This window comes from Euprymna scolopes, chromosome 2, assembly GCF_053919585.1.
Source record: "Euprymna scolopes isolate OS-2025 chromosome 2, ASM5391958v1, whole genome shotgun sequence".
Lineage (NCBI taxonomy): Eukaryota > Metazoa > Mollusca > Cephalopoda > Sepiida > Sepiolidae > Euprymna > Euprymna scolopes.
The window spans coordinates 192,665,976-192,681,085 of NC_136483.1; the positions used below are offsets into that span (position 1 = coordinate 192,665,976).

Here is a 15,110-nt window from a genome sequence, read left to right on the forward strand (position 1 = left end):
AGCTTTTTCACTACGAGCATTTTATATCGGGACATTCACTTTTAAAATTGAGAAGACATGATTCTTTACTGGCAGGTAATAAATTTATCAGTGTCAGCTTTAATTTCTACATCAAGGAAGGGAATAGTGTTATTTATATTTATTTCATGGTTGAAATATAGTACCAAATTATTTTCAACTGTGGTTTTGATTTTTGTTAATTTATCTAAATTTTCTCTTAATACAAGTATGTCATTGACATACCTGACATAGATGGATGGTTTAGGTATTATATTAAAGATTTTAGTTTCCAGGTTGGTCATATAAAATTTGTAAAAACAACGAGCCTAGAGCCAAACCCATTGAAACTGTCAACCTGGATATATAAGGTGCCATTAGGGCCATAGAAAGGGACCTCAAATCATAAACAGTGGAACAGGAGATTAATAATTTTCTTAGTGTGTTAGGGTTGATTTTAAGTGCGGGGAGAGTGGGATTATTATACATATATATATATATATATATATATATATATATATTGTTAATTATTATTTCTATAGTCTCGTTAATAGAGACTTTCAACCTCAAGTGAAGTTAGAAGTTCATTTTTGGGTTCTACTGAATGAAGTATAGGGTGTTCAAAAGGTCACTGAAGGTTTTGAATTTAAATAGATTTTTTTATTTTTGATGATATCTTTCTGTAATTTTAACACAATCTGACAAAGACATCGGAAAATTTTTAAAAAAATGCAAACTTCAAACAATCTTTATTTATGAAAAATAATGTCTTTTAAATGTTGCCTGTATTCAGCTTTGTATATTATTTCTCGCTATGGCAATGTCAAATGGTCACCATGTTTAGCAGACTTGACTAGCCCCAACTTTTTCTTGTGGGGTATCATTTATATGTTGATGTTGGTTAATTTTTAGAATTTTGATATCTATCTGTTGTTAGCTTAGATAGTAAAAACTAATGTTTTAGTTTCGATTCTAGCTGATGGCATCCAAGTCATGTTTTTTTATTTTTGAAATCACTACATAATAGGTACAATATAATAATCAATAGAGCATTGGTTCTATAATAAATGCTAAATCTGCATAAATTTTCAATTTATCACATTTAAGTGTATTTTAAAACAGGGTAATGCCAGGTGACCTGCTAGTTTGTATATAAAAAAAAAACTATGTGTGTGTGTTATGTTTGTGCATTCCTTATAGAAAAAAAAGGTTAAAAGAATCTACATAAAAACTAGAAGTGTATTTATTTGTAAAATTTTCTGGGTAGACAATGGAAGTGGTTTCAAATCATTAACTGCCTCCCTAAAATAGACAGTCAGCAGTAATCACTCTAGATGGTTGAACTGGCTCCCCCTGAAGGAGGAAGTTTCATGGAGATATCAAGTTAACAAGCGGTACCCAGTCAAATGTATATCCCAGTCAGGGCAGATGACGACATTAGATTTTTGCAGAGAGATGTCGATATCCTCCTACATACAGTGCCTGGCATTCTCAAACGGTCACCCATCAGGTACTGACTTGAACTCAATATTGCTTAACTTCAGTGATATAATGAAAACCAGTATGTTAATGTGATTATTGACCCCTGTCCCACCGCCAAAAGATCTACTGTGACAGAAACACCTGTAAAACTTCAAATGAATTAAATTTAAATCCTGTGTATAAATTTCTTTGGGAAAGACAATAGAAGTGGTCTTGAATCTCTACATGTTTTTTTGCTGTGCTGAATCTCAATGTGCCGCCTCTAAAAAAAACTCCTTTAAAACTTCCAGTACCTATATCTGATTTTCATGAAATTCAAATTACAAGGCTCGTTCCAAAAGTTAGGCCTCCTATTTTTTTTAACTTGAAAACTAAAATGTTGAAGAGCTGTGAAGGCGAGAGTCGTACCGTTAAAACAAATGACCTTTGTGCTCCATAATTTATTTTTCTACGTAGTCACCAATGTTCTCAATGAACTTTTGCCAGCCTCTTTTGATGGCTCGGTCATAAAAGTCAAAAGCACGCTTCGTCACTCACATCCCTGTTGCCACTCTGAATCAACAAACCCATCTCCTAACTGTGCTGACATCAACTGCATCAGCTTTGTAAATTTGTAAATGTTTAATAGGCGCCGGTGAATGTTGATTAGTTGAATTTTTTTTTCTGCATGGAGGAATTCAATAACATATCTCTGCTTCTGATGCACATCCATGATAGAGGTTGCTTTCTTAAGAGTCTCACACCGTCAATATCTGCAACAGAGATGAAAATTTAAAGTCATGAATGCATAATTTCAGTTATAATAGCAATTCCATTTACAATCCCCTCGGATCCATATGGATGGAATTAAAAAATAGGAGGCATTACTTTTGAAACACACCTCGTATATGTATAAGACAAATTATGAAAGTTTTAAAAGTTTTCAGCTTTTTCTTTCGATTATATTAAGGGTGAAACAGAGTAGAAAAAAGAAAATAGTATCATGGTATGTGCACAGTTATGGAACATGTTTCAATGTTTCATTTCTTGCAGAAAGTTTGGAAGTCTTCAACCAGGAAGGAAATCCAAACAAAACTCTTCAAGGCTTGCATAGAGACGATCATTCTGTACAGCTCAAAATCATGGATACTTATCATGGTGCATAGAAAGCAGGGAAGTGATGGTGAGTCAGTGGTTAGCAACAAAAACTGGTGACCTGGGTGTCCCAAGTTCTAATCCAGTTTGTTCCACAAAAATCACTTTCACTTATGATGTTGGCAACCTTCACATGGTCCTGCCTCGTTTGACAAGAAAAATAGTGGAGAAACCAAACCCAACAATAGAATCCTTAGATTTATATGATAACCAGCAGCAAAAAACATCGTTGTGTGTGTGTGTGAAACAGCACTAATCCTATTTGGATTTAACTGGCTTCCTCCGAAGTTCCATTAGAGTATGAAATTCACACACGGTTTCCAGTCGCACGTATATCCCCGTTAGGGTTAGGTTTTGGCAACTCTTGCAGGGAGATGTCGACGTCCTCCTACATACAGCGCCTGGAATTCCCAAATTGGCTACCTATTTTAGTAATGACTAGGCTCGCCATTGCTTAACTTTGGTGATCTGGTGGGAACCGGTGTGTCCACGTGATTATGCCATATATAAAAATAATAATCAGCGATTGTGAGAAGGATAGTACATGTCACCCATCCTGCCATTTTATATAGAGTTACAGAATTCTAACATATTTCAAAACAATTTGATTGGTTATTTTGTTTTACGGCATATCAACCCTTTTTGGTTACTTAATGCCAACTAGTGATTTGGGGGGGGGGGCCCAAGTTCTTCCAGATATTTCTTCAAAAGTTTATTTATGTTGCTTCAAGATTATTTCATATTGCAGGGGTTATTTTGTAGATAGATGTTTGCTATAATTGGTTTGTATAGCTTTATTATATATTGAAAATTTTTTTGTTGTGTGTGTTTAGATATTTTGTATATTTTCACATTTGTGTTTAGATTTTGTCGTGTATTCCAGTTTTTTTTTTTTTTTAAGGAAGTCCATAATTTTTTTGGTTTTGACTTCTTTGAATATTTTTTCTAATTTTCTTTTGTTGAAATATTTTATCATTTTCGTATTTTTACAATTCTCAAATATGTTTTATAGTCAGTAAGTATCCACATTGGCAATTTGGTTGTTGTTCTTGTTTTAAGAAATAATTATGAGTTAGGTGTGTATGTCCTATGTGAAGTCGGCTTAATATGACTTCTCTTTTGTTTATTTTTTTCCTGTGTCCATTTTTTTAATATTGGGTGTTATTTTGAAGAGTTTATTTTCTTTATTCAGTTTCCATATCTGTTGCTATTTCTCTTTTAAGTGTTTATTTATTCTTGGTTTTATGTCTGTAGAGGGAATTTTGAGTTTTTTTTATCTATGGTCATTTTTAGGGATGACTTTGCTGCTAGGTCAGCTTTGTCTCCTCCTTTTATACCTATGTGGCTTGGTATCCAGCAAAGTATGATTTCTTTTCTTTTTTCTAGATTGTTTATTTTAATCATTATATTTATTATTAGGGGGTTTTCTAGTTTTTTTTCCTTTTAGGGCTATTAATACAGATAATGAGTCAGAGAAGATGATAAATTTTTGGTTGTGGTTTTCTGTTATGATGTCAAGTGCTATATCTATGGCAATTGCTTCGACACTAAAGATACATGCTTCGTTTGATAATCTTTCTTTTGATAGTTTTTCCTGTTATTGCAGCACTGCAGGTGCTTTTTGTGTCCTTGGAGCCATCAGTGTAAATGGTGGTTTGGGAATTTATTTTTAATTTCTGATAGTTTTTCCAGGCAAATGTTGAGGTGTGTTTTTGTTTTAGGGAGTTTGTTAAGATCTAGTATTATGTTGGGTTTTTGTATGGTCCATGGAGAAATTAATCTATTAATTTAGTTTTGTTAAGTTTGTTGAGTGGGATATTTGTTTCTTTAATGATTTGATTCATTTGGAGCCTGAATGCCTTTATTTTGTTTTCATTTCTGCTGAATAATGTTCCATATGATGGGTTTAGTGTGCAGTTGTGAGCTGAATTTAAGTTGCAGGATTTTAATTTAATGAGGTATTGTATAGCCAGATTTTCTTGTCTTAGTTTTAATGATGGTTCATTTGCTTTTACATAAAGACTTTCTACTGGGGAAGGCACCAAGTGTAAGTTTCAGTCCCTGATGGTGTATTGTGTCTAATGTTTGTAGGTATGATTTTCTGGCTGAACCATAGATCATAGAACCATAGCCCAATTTAGATTGAATTATTATTTTGTAGAGTTTAAGAAGAGTTTGTTGATCTGCTCCCCATTTTGTGTGAGACACCATGCGTCGTAGTTGTAGAGCCTAATTGAATTTTGTCCAAAGCTTTTGGATGTGTGGTATAAAAATTACTTTCTTGTCAAATGTTATGCCAAGAAATTTATATTCTTCTACAACTGGTATTTCATCATTATATAGTTTCAAAACTGGGTATAGATGTAACTTGCATTGTTGGTAGAAGTGTATGCATTTGGTTTTTGGTTTTGATATTGTGAAGCCATTTGTTGTAGTCCATTGGAGTATTTTGTTAATGGATTGTTGGAGTTGTCGCTCTATAGTGTTCATGTAGTTTGATTGATAGTTTGATATTGAATAGAGTGACTGAGAGTATGCTTCCTGGTGGGATTCCTTCGATTTGTTTTTTCTGGTTTTGACAGAGTTGGTCCTATTTTTGTTCTAAAGATTCTATCTGATAAGTTTTGGATGAATATTAGGAGTCTGCCTCTTAATCCAAGTTTGTGTAGATCTTTTAATATCCCATATTTCCAAGTGATATTGTATGCTTTTTCTAAGTTGAATGAGATATTCTTTTTTTATGTTAGTTTCTCTGATGTAGGTTTCCAGTCTAATCAAGATGTAATTTGTGCTCATTTTTTTCCTAAAACCACATTGATATTCAGTTATTTTATTATTCTTTTCCAAATACCAGACTAGTCTGTTTGTTTATCAGGTGTTCAATTATTTTGCATAAGCAGCTAGTAAGGCTATTGGTCTATAGTTTTGTGGATTGCTATGGCCCTTGTTTGGCTTGGGGATTGGTATAATTGTTATCTTCCAGGCTTTTGGTAATTTTCCCATTGTCTAAATGTTATTGTGCATGTGTAGTAAGTATTCATGAGATTCCTGAGTGAGTTGTTTGATGAATTTGTATCGGATTTAATCAGGTCCCTCTGCTGTGTTGCGTGACATTTTTATTGAACTTTTTAGCTCTATCATAGTGAACGGCTTGTTGTAGTGTTCCATGTTATTAGATGAAAAGTTTAATTGTGTTGTTTCCTCTTTTGTTTTGATTTTCTGGAATTGTTGATTATTATTTGTTTTGTTTCTGCATAGGTTTTGGCTAGTAAATTTGCTATTTCTGTTTTAGTGGTGGTTTTATTTTATCCTGTTACAAGATGTCTTATAGTGGAGGTTTGAGGTTTTCCGGAAATTTTTCTTACCATTTCCCAAATTTGCTTGGGTTTTGCATTTGAGTTTACTTACAGTCTTTCCAGCTTTCTTTCTTTTTTTTTTTTTTATTTTATTGTTCTGCATGATTTTGCTCTGAGTTTTTTAAATTCAATTCAATTTTGGTAGTTGGTGTGGTCTTGAATTTTCGTAGAGCTGCATATCGGAGTGTTATTGCTTTTTGGCAATCTTCATTGAACCATGGTTTGTTTCTTGATGCTTTTGTTTGTCCTTTAGGTATGCATTCTTTGCTGTAGTGGTAAGGGTTTCTGTAAAGTGATTATCTTCTAGATCTTGATTTTCGTTTCTTATTAATCTTTTTTTGCCTTCTCTTTGGAATTTCTCCCAGTCTGCTCTTTTTAGTTTCCAGTGTATGGGAGTTTCCGCATTCAGGGTGGATGTTTCCAGCACGATTGGGAAGTGATCACTTCCATATGTATCATCATATATTTTCCATGTAAAATCCATAAAAGTTGATGATCCTGATCCAGTGGCAGGGTTTGAATAGGTTGATGTTTTGTTGTTTAATAAGCAAAATTAGTGTTGTTTATGAGCGTTTCCAATGTTTTGCATTTGGAGTCAAGCTTTTTGCTACCCCATATTGGGTTGTGGCTGTCGAAGTCTCCCAGCAAAAGGTAGGGTTTGGAGAGTTGTTCTATAAGGTCGTTTATTTCTTTTGTATTCATAGTTTTATTTGGAGGTATGTATACGGAACAGATAGTGATGGTTTTATGTAATGTAATTTGAGTTTCTATTGCTTGTAGCTTTGTTTTAATATTTATTTTGCCATGGGGTATGTTTTAATATTTATTTTGCCATGGGGTATGTTTTTCCTGATGAGTATTGTTGTATCTCCATTAGTTCTGTGTCCTTGATAAAATTGTATGCTTTGTAGCATTTCATTTGCAGTTTGTTTTTTTTCTTGTAGGAAGGTTTCTTGTAGACAGATAGCAGCAGGGTTTAACTGTGATAGGAGTATCAGTAGCTTGTAATTCGCTTTTATACCCCTACAATTCCATTGTATGATTCTGTGCGTAGTGTTTTGGGTTTCGGCTGTCTATTATTGTTATTATTCATCTGCATATTTTGTTGCTTCTATCAGCTTTCTTGCTTCTGGGAAGGTTTTGTAGGTACTTGCGAATGTTCATCCACTTCCATTTTTTATATTATTTTAGTTTTTTGGTTTGGTATCTCATTTGGTGATATTTTTGGTTTGGATCTAGATTGGGAATGTTGGCGAGATTTTTCGGTTTCCAGGTTTTTTTTAGTTTGTTTTTTTTTGGGGGGGGGGTTGTCTTGAGTGCTTTTCTTGGCTCTTGATTAGTTCGAATTTGTTTTCATCCTCAACCAGCACCATTTCTGTTTAAGTTGATTTTCCTCAGGAGGTTTTGTTTTGGTAGGTGAAAGATCCTTGGGTTTAGTAGTAGTATTGGATAAGTTTGGAGTTTCAGCTTCATCTCTCTGGGACTGGAGATTCTCCTTCAGGTCCTATTTAGTTAGTTAAGTTTTCCTTTAATGTCTCCACTAGTAACTTTAATTCTTTCATCAATTCAGTCAGGTTGTTTTGTACTATCTCTTGTTTTGAGATCAGGCTATTTGTAATTTTAGCTATACTTGCATATGTTGGGGAGCTTGGTGTGCCCTCAACTAGTCTTTTTGCCTCCGAATGTGGTAGATTTCTGATGTGTTTGATTTTTGTTATTTGTTTTTCCTTCTTCCAAACTTCGCATTCCTTTGAATCAGCTGCATGGTTTTGTTTGCAGTTTGCACATTTTGATGGCATTTTGCAGTTGATGTGTTCTCCAATTCCACCACAGTTTTTGCATGTTGGTGGTCCGGTGCATCTATTTTTGTGGTGGCTGAATTTATGGCAGTTGTGACATTGTAATGGGTTTGGAATATAGATTTCTACCTTTTCTATTATATAGCCGATTTTTATTTCTGTGGGAGGTTTGAGGGTATTGAAGTTTATGATGTAGGTGTTCCTTGGAATAATTTATTTTTTTTGTTTTTTTAATGTTTATTCTTCTGACTTCTGTGACTCCTTGCTCCTTTAAGTTATTTTTAATTTTATCTGGCGAGCAAAGTGCAAGTTCTGGACTCTTTATCATGCCCTTTGACGAGTTCAAGGTGATGTGAGGGTAGGTTTTTATTTTGAGGTTATGGATGTGGTTTTGATTTAGGAGTATAGTTGCTGAGAGTTTGTTAGGTACTTCTATAAAGAGGGTGTTATTACTTAGTTTTTTGATTTGCATAGTTTTGTTTATAGATGAGATTTCTTTTTCGATAATGAATGGAGACAATTTGGTGACTGGAGTACTGCTCTCCATACACTCCAAAACAATCAATCTTAGGAATATTTTATGATTATCTAATTCTATATCCGAGTCGGATTCATCTTCACTTTCTGGATGGGGTCTTTTGATTTATTTGGAAGCTATAAATTATATTTTTTTCCCTTCATCATCCTTGCTCCCTACCCTCCTCGGAGCCCTAAATTGGGAGGTGGTTTTGGAGGGGACCAATTTGCGTAAACACCTCAGGGATACAAGGATGATATACTCAAACAGTGAGTGTATCTGCTTACGACGGTTTCTTTATTTACTTTGACCCAGCAAGTTATAATAAAGGGTTGTTGTCGCATCAGGTTTCACTATTTGATTGGCCCTTGCCATCACCTTCTAGTATCAGTATGTTTTGTTTTTGTTTAAAGATGTTTGTGTGTGATGTATTTGTAGTCCTTTTTGTGAGGGTTTACTGTTATTAGGGTTTGGCATGACTAGCCAATTTATCGGGTCGGGCCTTCCCGACTGCCTGTCTAGCCGAAGAAAGGGCCAAAGTGAAGTGTTGTAGACTCACAGTCACTTGGATCCGGATCATGAGGTACTCAGCCACCAGAATCCCGTTCTAGAGCATTACAGGTTGCCACCCACAGCCAACAGGTGGCCCCATTGATGGACTTTTACTAACTGCAGGGGGGCAGTCGGTGTATTCTAATGCCCCACCGACAGGGTTGGAAAATAGGGGTAGGAAGAAAAAAGAAGGGGGAAGGAAACTGTTGTTTTTGTAGAACATAATTAAGTGTTATGAGTAAGTTGCTGGAATCCATATTAAATAGAGAAATAGTCAACCACCTCAGCAGGAATAACCTTCATAGTGACACACAATATGGTTTCCGCTCTGCAAGATCTACCGCAGATGTGCTGACGGTTATATCCCACAGGATTAGTGAATCTCTTGACAAAGGCTTCCTTTCTAGGGCAATTGCTCTTGACATATCAAAGGCCTTCGACAAAGTATGGCATAAGGGTCTACTTCACAAGATTTCCAGCTACAGTATAACTGGAAATGTTTTCTCAATCATTAAATCATTTCTCTCCGATAGGCTCATAAGAGTAGTGGTAGATGGTCAAAAATCGGAGGCCTGCAATATAAATGCTGGAGTCCCTCAGGGGTCAATCCTGGGCCCAACTCTCTTCCTGATCTACATCAATGACCTCCCTAAACACATACTTAAATCATTCGTTGACATCTATGCTGATGACACGACCATCTATGGCAACACATCAAAGGCTGTAAATGACGAAGTTCTATCTGATTCTCTCTCCTCTGATCTCGAGCGCGTGGTTCAGTGGGGGAAGATGTGGCTAGTTACCTTTAATGCATCCAAAACCAAACTCCTATCCTTACATCATCAACGCTCTGATCCCCAGCTGGCATCAATTGTGATGGATGGCTCTCGTCTGGGTGAGGCCCTGTGTTTTGACAAGCTTCTGGGTTTGACCTTTACTCCTGATCTGAAATGGAACACGTACATCAAGTCTGTTGCCAAGGTCGCTGGAAAGATGGTGGGATCCTTCTACCGCTCCAGAAGATATCTCACTACTGATGCAATTCTCTATCTATATAAAAGCCAAGTACGTCCAAGGATGGAATACTGCTGCCATATCTGGGCAGGAGCTGCCAAAAACAGCCTATCATGCCTTGACAGAGTACAAAATAGACTTCGTGGTTTAGTGGGGGATGCCCTTTTCTCTACCCTGCAACCTCTCTCCCACAGAAGAGACGTTGCAAGCCTATCCTTGTTTTATTGTTATTTTCATGGCAGGTGCTCGTCTGAACTCCAATCCCTGGTCCCCCCTCGCCAATCTTTCACGAAAAACACCCGTCTAGCTGAATCCACTGTGAAAAATTTCCCCCACTCTATATCTATGCCTAAATCAAAACGCGGATTTCATGAACAAAGCTTCTTTCTTAGAACTGCACGCCTGTGGAACTCTGTTCCGTCTGCCTGCTTCCCTCCGGACTACAACTTGGATGTCTTCAAGTCTAATGTTAACAAATTCCTAATGAACCGCCCTCTTAAGTAAACATTTCATCAAATCTCCTCACTAATATAATGTACTTGCAATAACCCTTATCCCTGAGTGGCTTCCGGGCCTTGATAAGTGGTGATCTCTGTGTAAAAAAAAAAAAAAAAAAAAAGTTTTACAAAAGAGAATAGAAAACAAAAAACAGAAAATCAATGTAGGTGCATTCCATCTTAGGAAACTAATAGAGAGCCTGATCTGGTAGCACCAGGCAAAAATAATTTCTTTGTAAACCTTTTATAATCAATCAATAAAGAGTTGAGTTTTCTGGAAGTTTTGTCATTTAATTCAGTACTTGAATTTTTCAACTGACCATTATTATTGGCAAGTTTCTTATTCTAAAAAAAAATTTTTTTGTAGAGATTATGTTGGTGAAAAAGTTGTGAGACTAACATTCAAAATGAGAACAGTAGTCTAAAAAATCCAAATAGATCAATCCTCATCTCAAAAATTCAGATACAAAACTGATAATGAAGATTTTGAGAGAAATTTAAACAGAGAAAATATTACTTGATAAAATGATGTGATCAAATTTAATGCAAAAAAAGAGAATTGTAGCGATTATCTATTATATAAAAAGGGTAGTCGTATGTATGTATGTTCATCTAAAAGCCTAAAACTACAAATCAACGATGCACAAATATATTCTTGATCAGTGTTGCTCTGGATGAATAATATATAAAATTTATAAAAAAAAATATTCATTCACTGGGTGTCAACTGGGCTAGGTTTCATCAGGGAGAATCTGTTTTCGATGTTATGTACTAATTTGAAAAGAAAATGCTGACTCATTCCTAGATGAAATCTATTATATAAAAGAGAGTTTTGTGTGTGTGTGTGTGTGTGTGTGTCCAGCTATAGAGGAATGGGCTGGATGAAAGAGAATGATAAAATAAAAAAGGTAGATAAAAGTTTTAACAGAAATGTTACACTTTTGTTCTGAACCATGCCAGGTAGCCCTGCTAGTTGTATAAAAAAAAGAAGAAAAAAATGAAACTTACCTGCTTAACATTTTTGGCAATAAACACAATATACACACAGCAGAAACCAAATTGGGTAAAAGTTATAAAAATATTAATAACGATTCTGAAAAAAGAAAATTTAAATTTTTAGTGAAAATTTTACAAATAAAATGATTCATTTGATATTCATGGAAAAAGTTAATTAAAAAAAAATAAAGTTAAAATTTAATTAAAAAATAAAAATGTTAAAATTTAATTAAACAAAATTGAAATCTGGTAAAAACAAAAAAAAGTATTTCAATTGCATCAAAATGAATTAAAAAGTAAAAAATCTCAAGTTTTATTTTCTTTCATGGAAATATTTGTAACTCTCATTTCCCTTATTTTGTCCTTTAGTCCTCACATTCCGTGTGTGATATTTTCTGACAAAAAGGGAAGAATTGGTTTTCTGGGTTATAATCTATCCATTTAACATTTGTTTTTGACCTTGAACTGTTTTTGGATTATTTATTATTAACTCCTTGCATCAAATAGGTCTAGAGTGATTTCCATAAAAAAAATTAAAATATCAAACAAAAGGGAGCTCAACTGGATTGTAGACATGTGTTGAATCAAAATGGCATCATGGGAAAACAGCTTCTTTTTTGCCTGTTAATGGCTTTAATGCCAAAGTTAGAATTCACTTGAAGAATTCAAAGTTAATAATTAATAGAATGACTCCTAAAAGAATTTGAAGAGAATTTTTATTTTTTATTTTAGTAGAAAGGATCTTATTATTCACGAAAACTCTTAGGAAATCATCTTTGATTCATTGATGATGGTTGGAATATGTTCAAGATCCCATTTGTTATTCATCAGAACTCTTGGGAACGAAGCCTCTGCTCAGCCACTTTAGATTTAACAGATTGGGCATAGGATTATCATGCCATTTAGAACCTTTTTGTAATGGTTATGAACAGTCTAAAAGGTGGCTTTATTTTCAGAGCATTTATTTCTTTTAAGCAAAATAGTGATTTCTGTGAGTAATAGCAGCAACACATTCGGGAGTATACCAAAATTATCTAGTTCGTTTCAGTTTGATTTTTTAGGGATGGTATAAAGCTCTTAATATCAACGATTAACCAATCAGTTATATTTGATGTGATTCCTTTTAAAAATGGCAGCAGAAGAACTTCTAATATAAAAAATATGAGGCTGTTTCACTCAGTCATCGAGTATCGATACACTCTGCAATAGAAAGGGATGTCAGAGTCTTATTACACTTGTGTTTATCAGAAGGTCCCAGTTAAGAAAATTAGGTAAATAATTAGTTAATCAGACATATTGGTCTCTCTCCTCAATGAGTAAACTTTCTCAATGAATAAAACCTTAGCAGCAAGTTTTTATTGTTTTCATACATGAGCAGTTATTTGTCTTAGTTAAAGAGAAGATGAACAGCTATTAGATAACACAACCACACAAAAAATAGCCAGCCATGAACAATCACAAGAAGCAACTATGAAACAAAGATCAACACATAAACACTCAATCCAACACGCATATAGAAAAAAAACTATTTTGTTCAGTTCTTTTCTTGAAGGCTAAAAAAAAAAATTTTTTTTAAATAAAAAGAAAGAAAAAAAAAAAAGACATGTTGACATTGACCATGTGCAAAATTTTGTTTAATGTAAAATGTTATGATAGCTTTTGTTAAAAGGTATGAAGACACAATAATAAGACAAGTATCAAGTATGTGAATAAGCTAGCTATTTGGTTTCTGTTGGATGTTTTTGAAAAGGTATAAAACTTTCAATATCAACATTTAAATCAGTTATATTGGATGTGGTACTAAAAACATTCTTTTCAAAACTGGTGTGCAGAAAAACTTCTGATATGGAAGGTTAGACGTTATCCTACTAAACCATGCAGTATCAATACACTGAGTGATGGGAAAGGATATCACACTTTTTATTTGATTTTAATTGAGACAACTGAGTGATCCGAAGATCTCAATGTAGACAGAACAATGGATGAGCATTGTTCAGAAGAATTTTTCAGGAAAAGATTAAGAAAACCTGCAAAACGTTTGTCAGCATCGACTATGCAAGTAGGTTGTCAACAATTTTGTGTTAGATCATATGCAAGGGAAAAATCATAACTAATTGAGCTTGTTTGAATGGACAAACTATTTAAAATTGTTAACATTAAAGTCACCAGACATGAATACTCATAGAAGGATAAACAGACAAGATATGGTTAATTTTCTTAGAGATACTTTCAAAGATAGTAACTGTATTTATGCAAACGAACAATAGATGGCAAAGAGAAATGCAATACTGTGGGTAAGTGCTACATGGAAACACAAAATAATTTAGGGTCTTTAGAGATGTCCTACCACATGGGAAGCTAATACTAATGTAAAGTGATCATATTTAGTTTAATGTCAGTTTTACATGCTGGCATATCTTGAATAGCTTTTAGAAATTCACTTACAAACCTATTTCTGGCTATCACTCTTTCTTTCAAATCCATCCTTATCATTTCCTCCCATGTTTTTCTTGTTATTCCCCTATGAACTGAACCTGCTTAATTGTTTTATATTGACTAACCCAACATTTTTCATCCATTCTTTTAATGCGGCCATACCATTGAAGTCTCCTCTTCTACACACATCTTCCTATGTTGTCCAGATGCAATCCTCCTCGGAGATCATAAGATCTAAACTTTTTTTTTTTTTTTTTTTTTTTTTTTTACAAAGGAATCACACTTATCAAGCTCCAGGGGCCACTCGAGGATAAGGGTTAAAAAGTGTAAAGTAGTCAAAAGGACAATATTATAGTAATCGTTAGAAGTGTACATTTTGTAAATTGGATTACTTAAGGGGAAGGGCTCATCAAGAACTTGTTTACATTGGACTTGAAGACAACCATATTGTAGTCAGCTGGAAAGCAGGCAACTAGAAGACAGTTCCACAGGCATGCAGTTCTAAGAAAGAAGCTTTGTTCATGGAATCTACGTTTAGGTTTGGGTACAGATAAAGAGTGGGGGAAATCATTAATAGTGTTTTCAGCTAGACGAGTGTTTCTCTTGAATGTTTGGCGAGGAGGGGACCATAGATTGGAGCTCAGATGAGCACTTGCCATGAAAATAACGATAAAACAGAGACAGGCTCACAACGTCTCTTCTGTGAGAAAGAGGTTGCTGGGAAGAAAAAAGGGCATCCCCCACTAGGCTACGAAGTTTATTTTGAACTCTGTCAAAGTAGGATAAGTCCTTTCTAGCAGCTCCTGCCCAGATGTGGCTACAATACTCCATCCTTGGACGTACCTGGCTCTTATATAGGTAGAGAATTGCATCAGCAGGTAGATATCTACTGAACATGTTACCCAAATAAAATCAAAACAAAGAGTTGAGAGACATACATTCACACAAAAGATGTTTTATATTTGTTTAAGAATAAAGGATTACAATAGAATGTTCATGAATATCAAGAGTTCTTTTAGAGTAAGAGTTAGAGTCTTTAGTTGAGATATAGAAGAGTTCCAATGTCTATAGTTTTAGCGCCATGCGTCGCAATGTCGCATAGGTGTGAAATATTGTATCAAAACTTCTCCGCTCAATTATATGAATTATATTTTCTTGATTAAAAGTTATTAAAGAGAGTGTCCATTGACTTTTTTTATATTATTAGAAGGAATATTAGAAAGAATGTTAAAATGTTGTGTGCATGTGTTAGGTTGAGATGAATTTCAGTCAATTCTTTTAGTGCCAATAGGCCTCCGATAGGGCACTGCTGCATGCGTCTGACGAACTG

At 34.5% G+C, this 15,110-nt stretch overlaps 1 protein-coding gene across 1 annotated transcript in view; it reads right to left on the reverse strand.

Moving 5' to 3' along the window:
• LOC145300440 (proton-coupled amino acid transporter 2-like) overlaps positions 1–15,110 on the reverse strand; it is a 108,248-nt gene that overhangs the window by 32,634 nt on the left and 60,504 nt on the right. Inside the window, 1 exon segment of the mRNA XM_080144483.1 lies at positions 11,357–11,441. Coding sequence (XP_080000609.1) covers positions 11,357–11,441 — 85 coding nt within the window.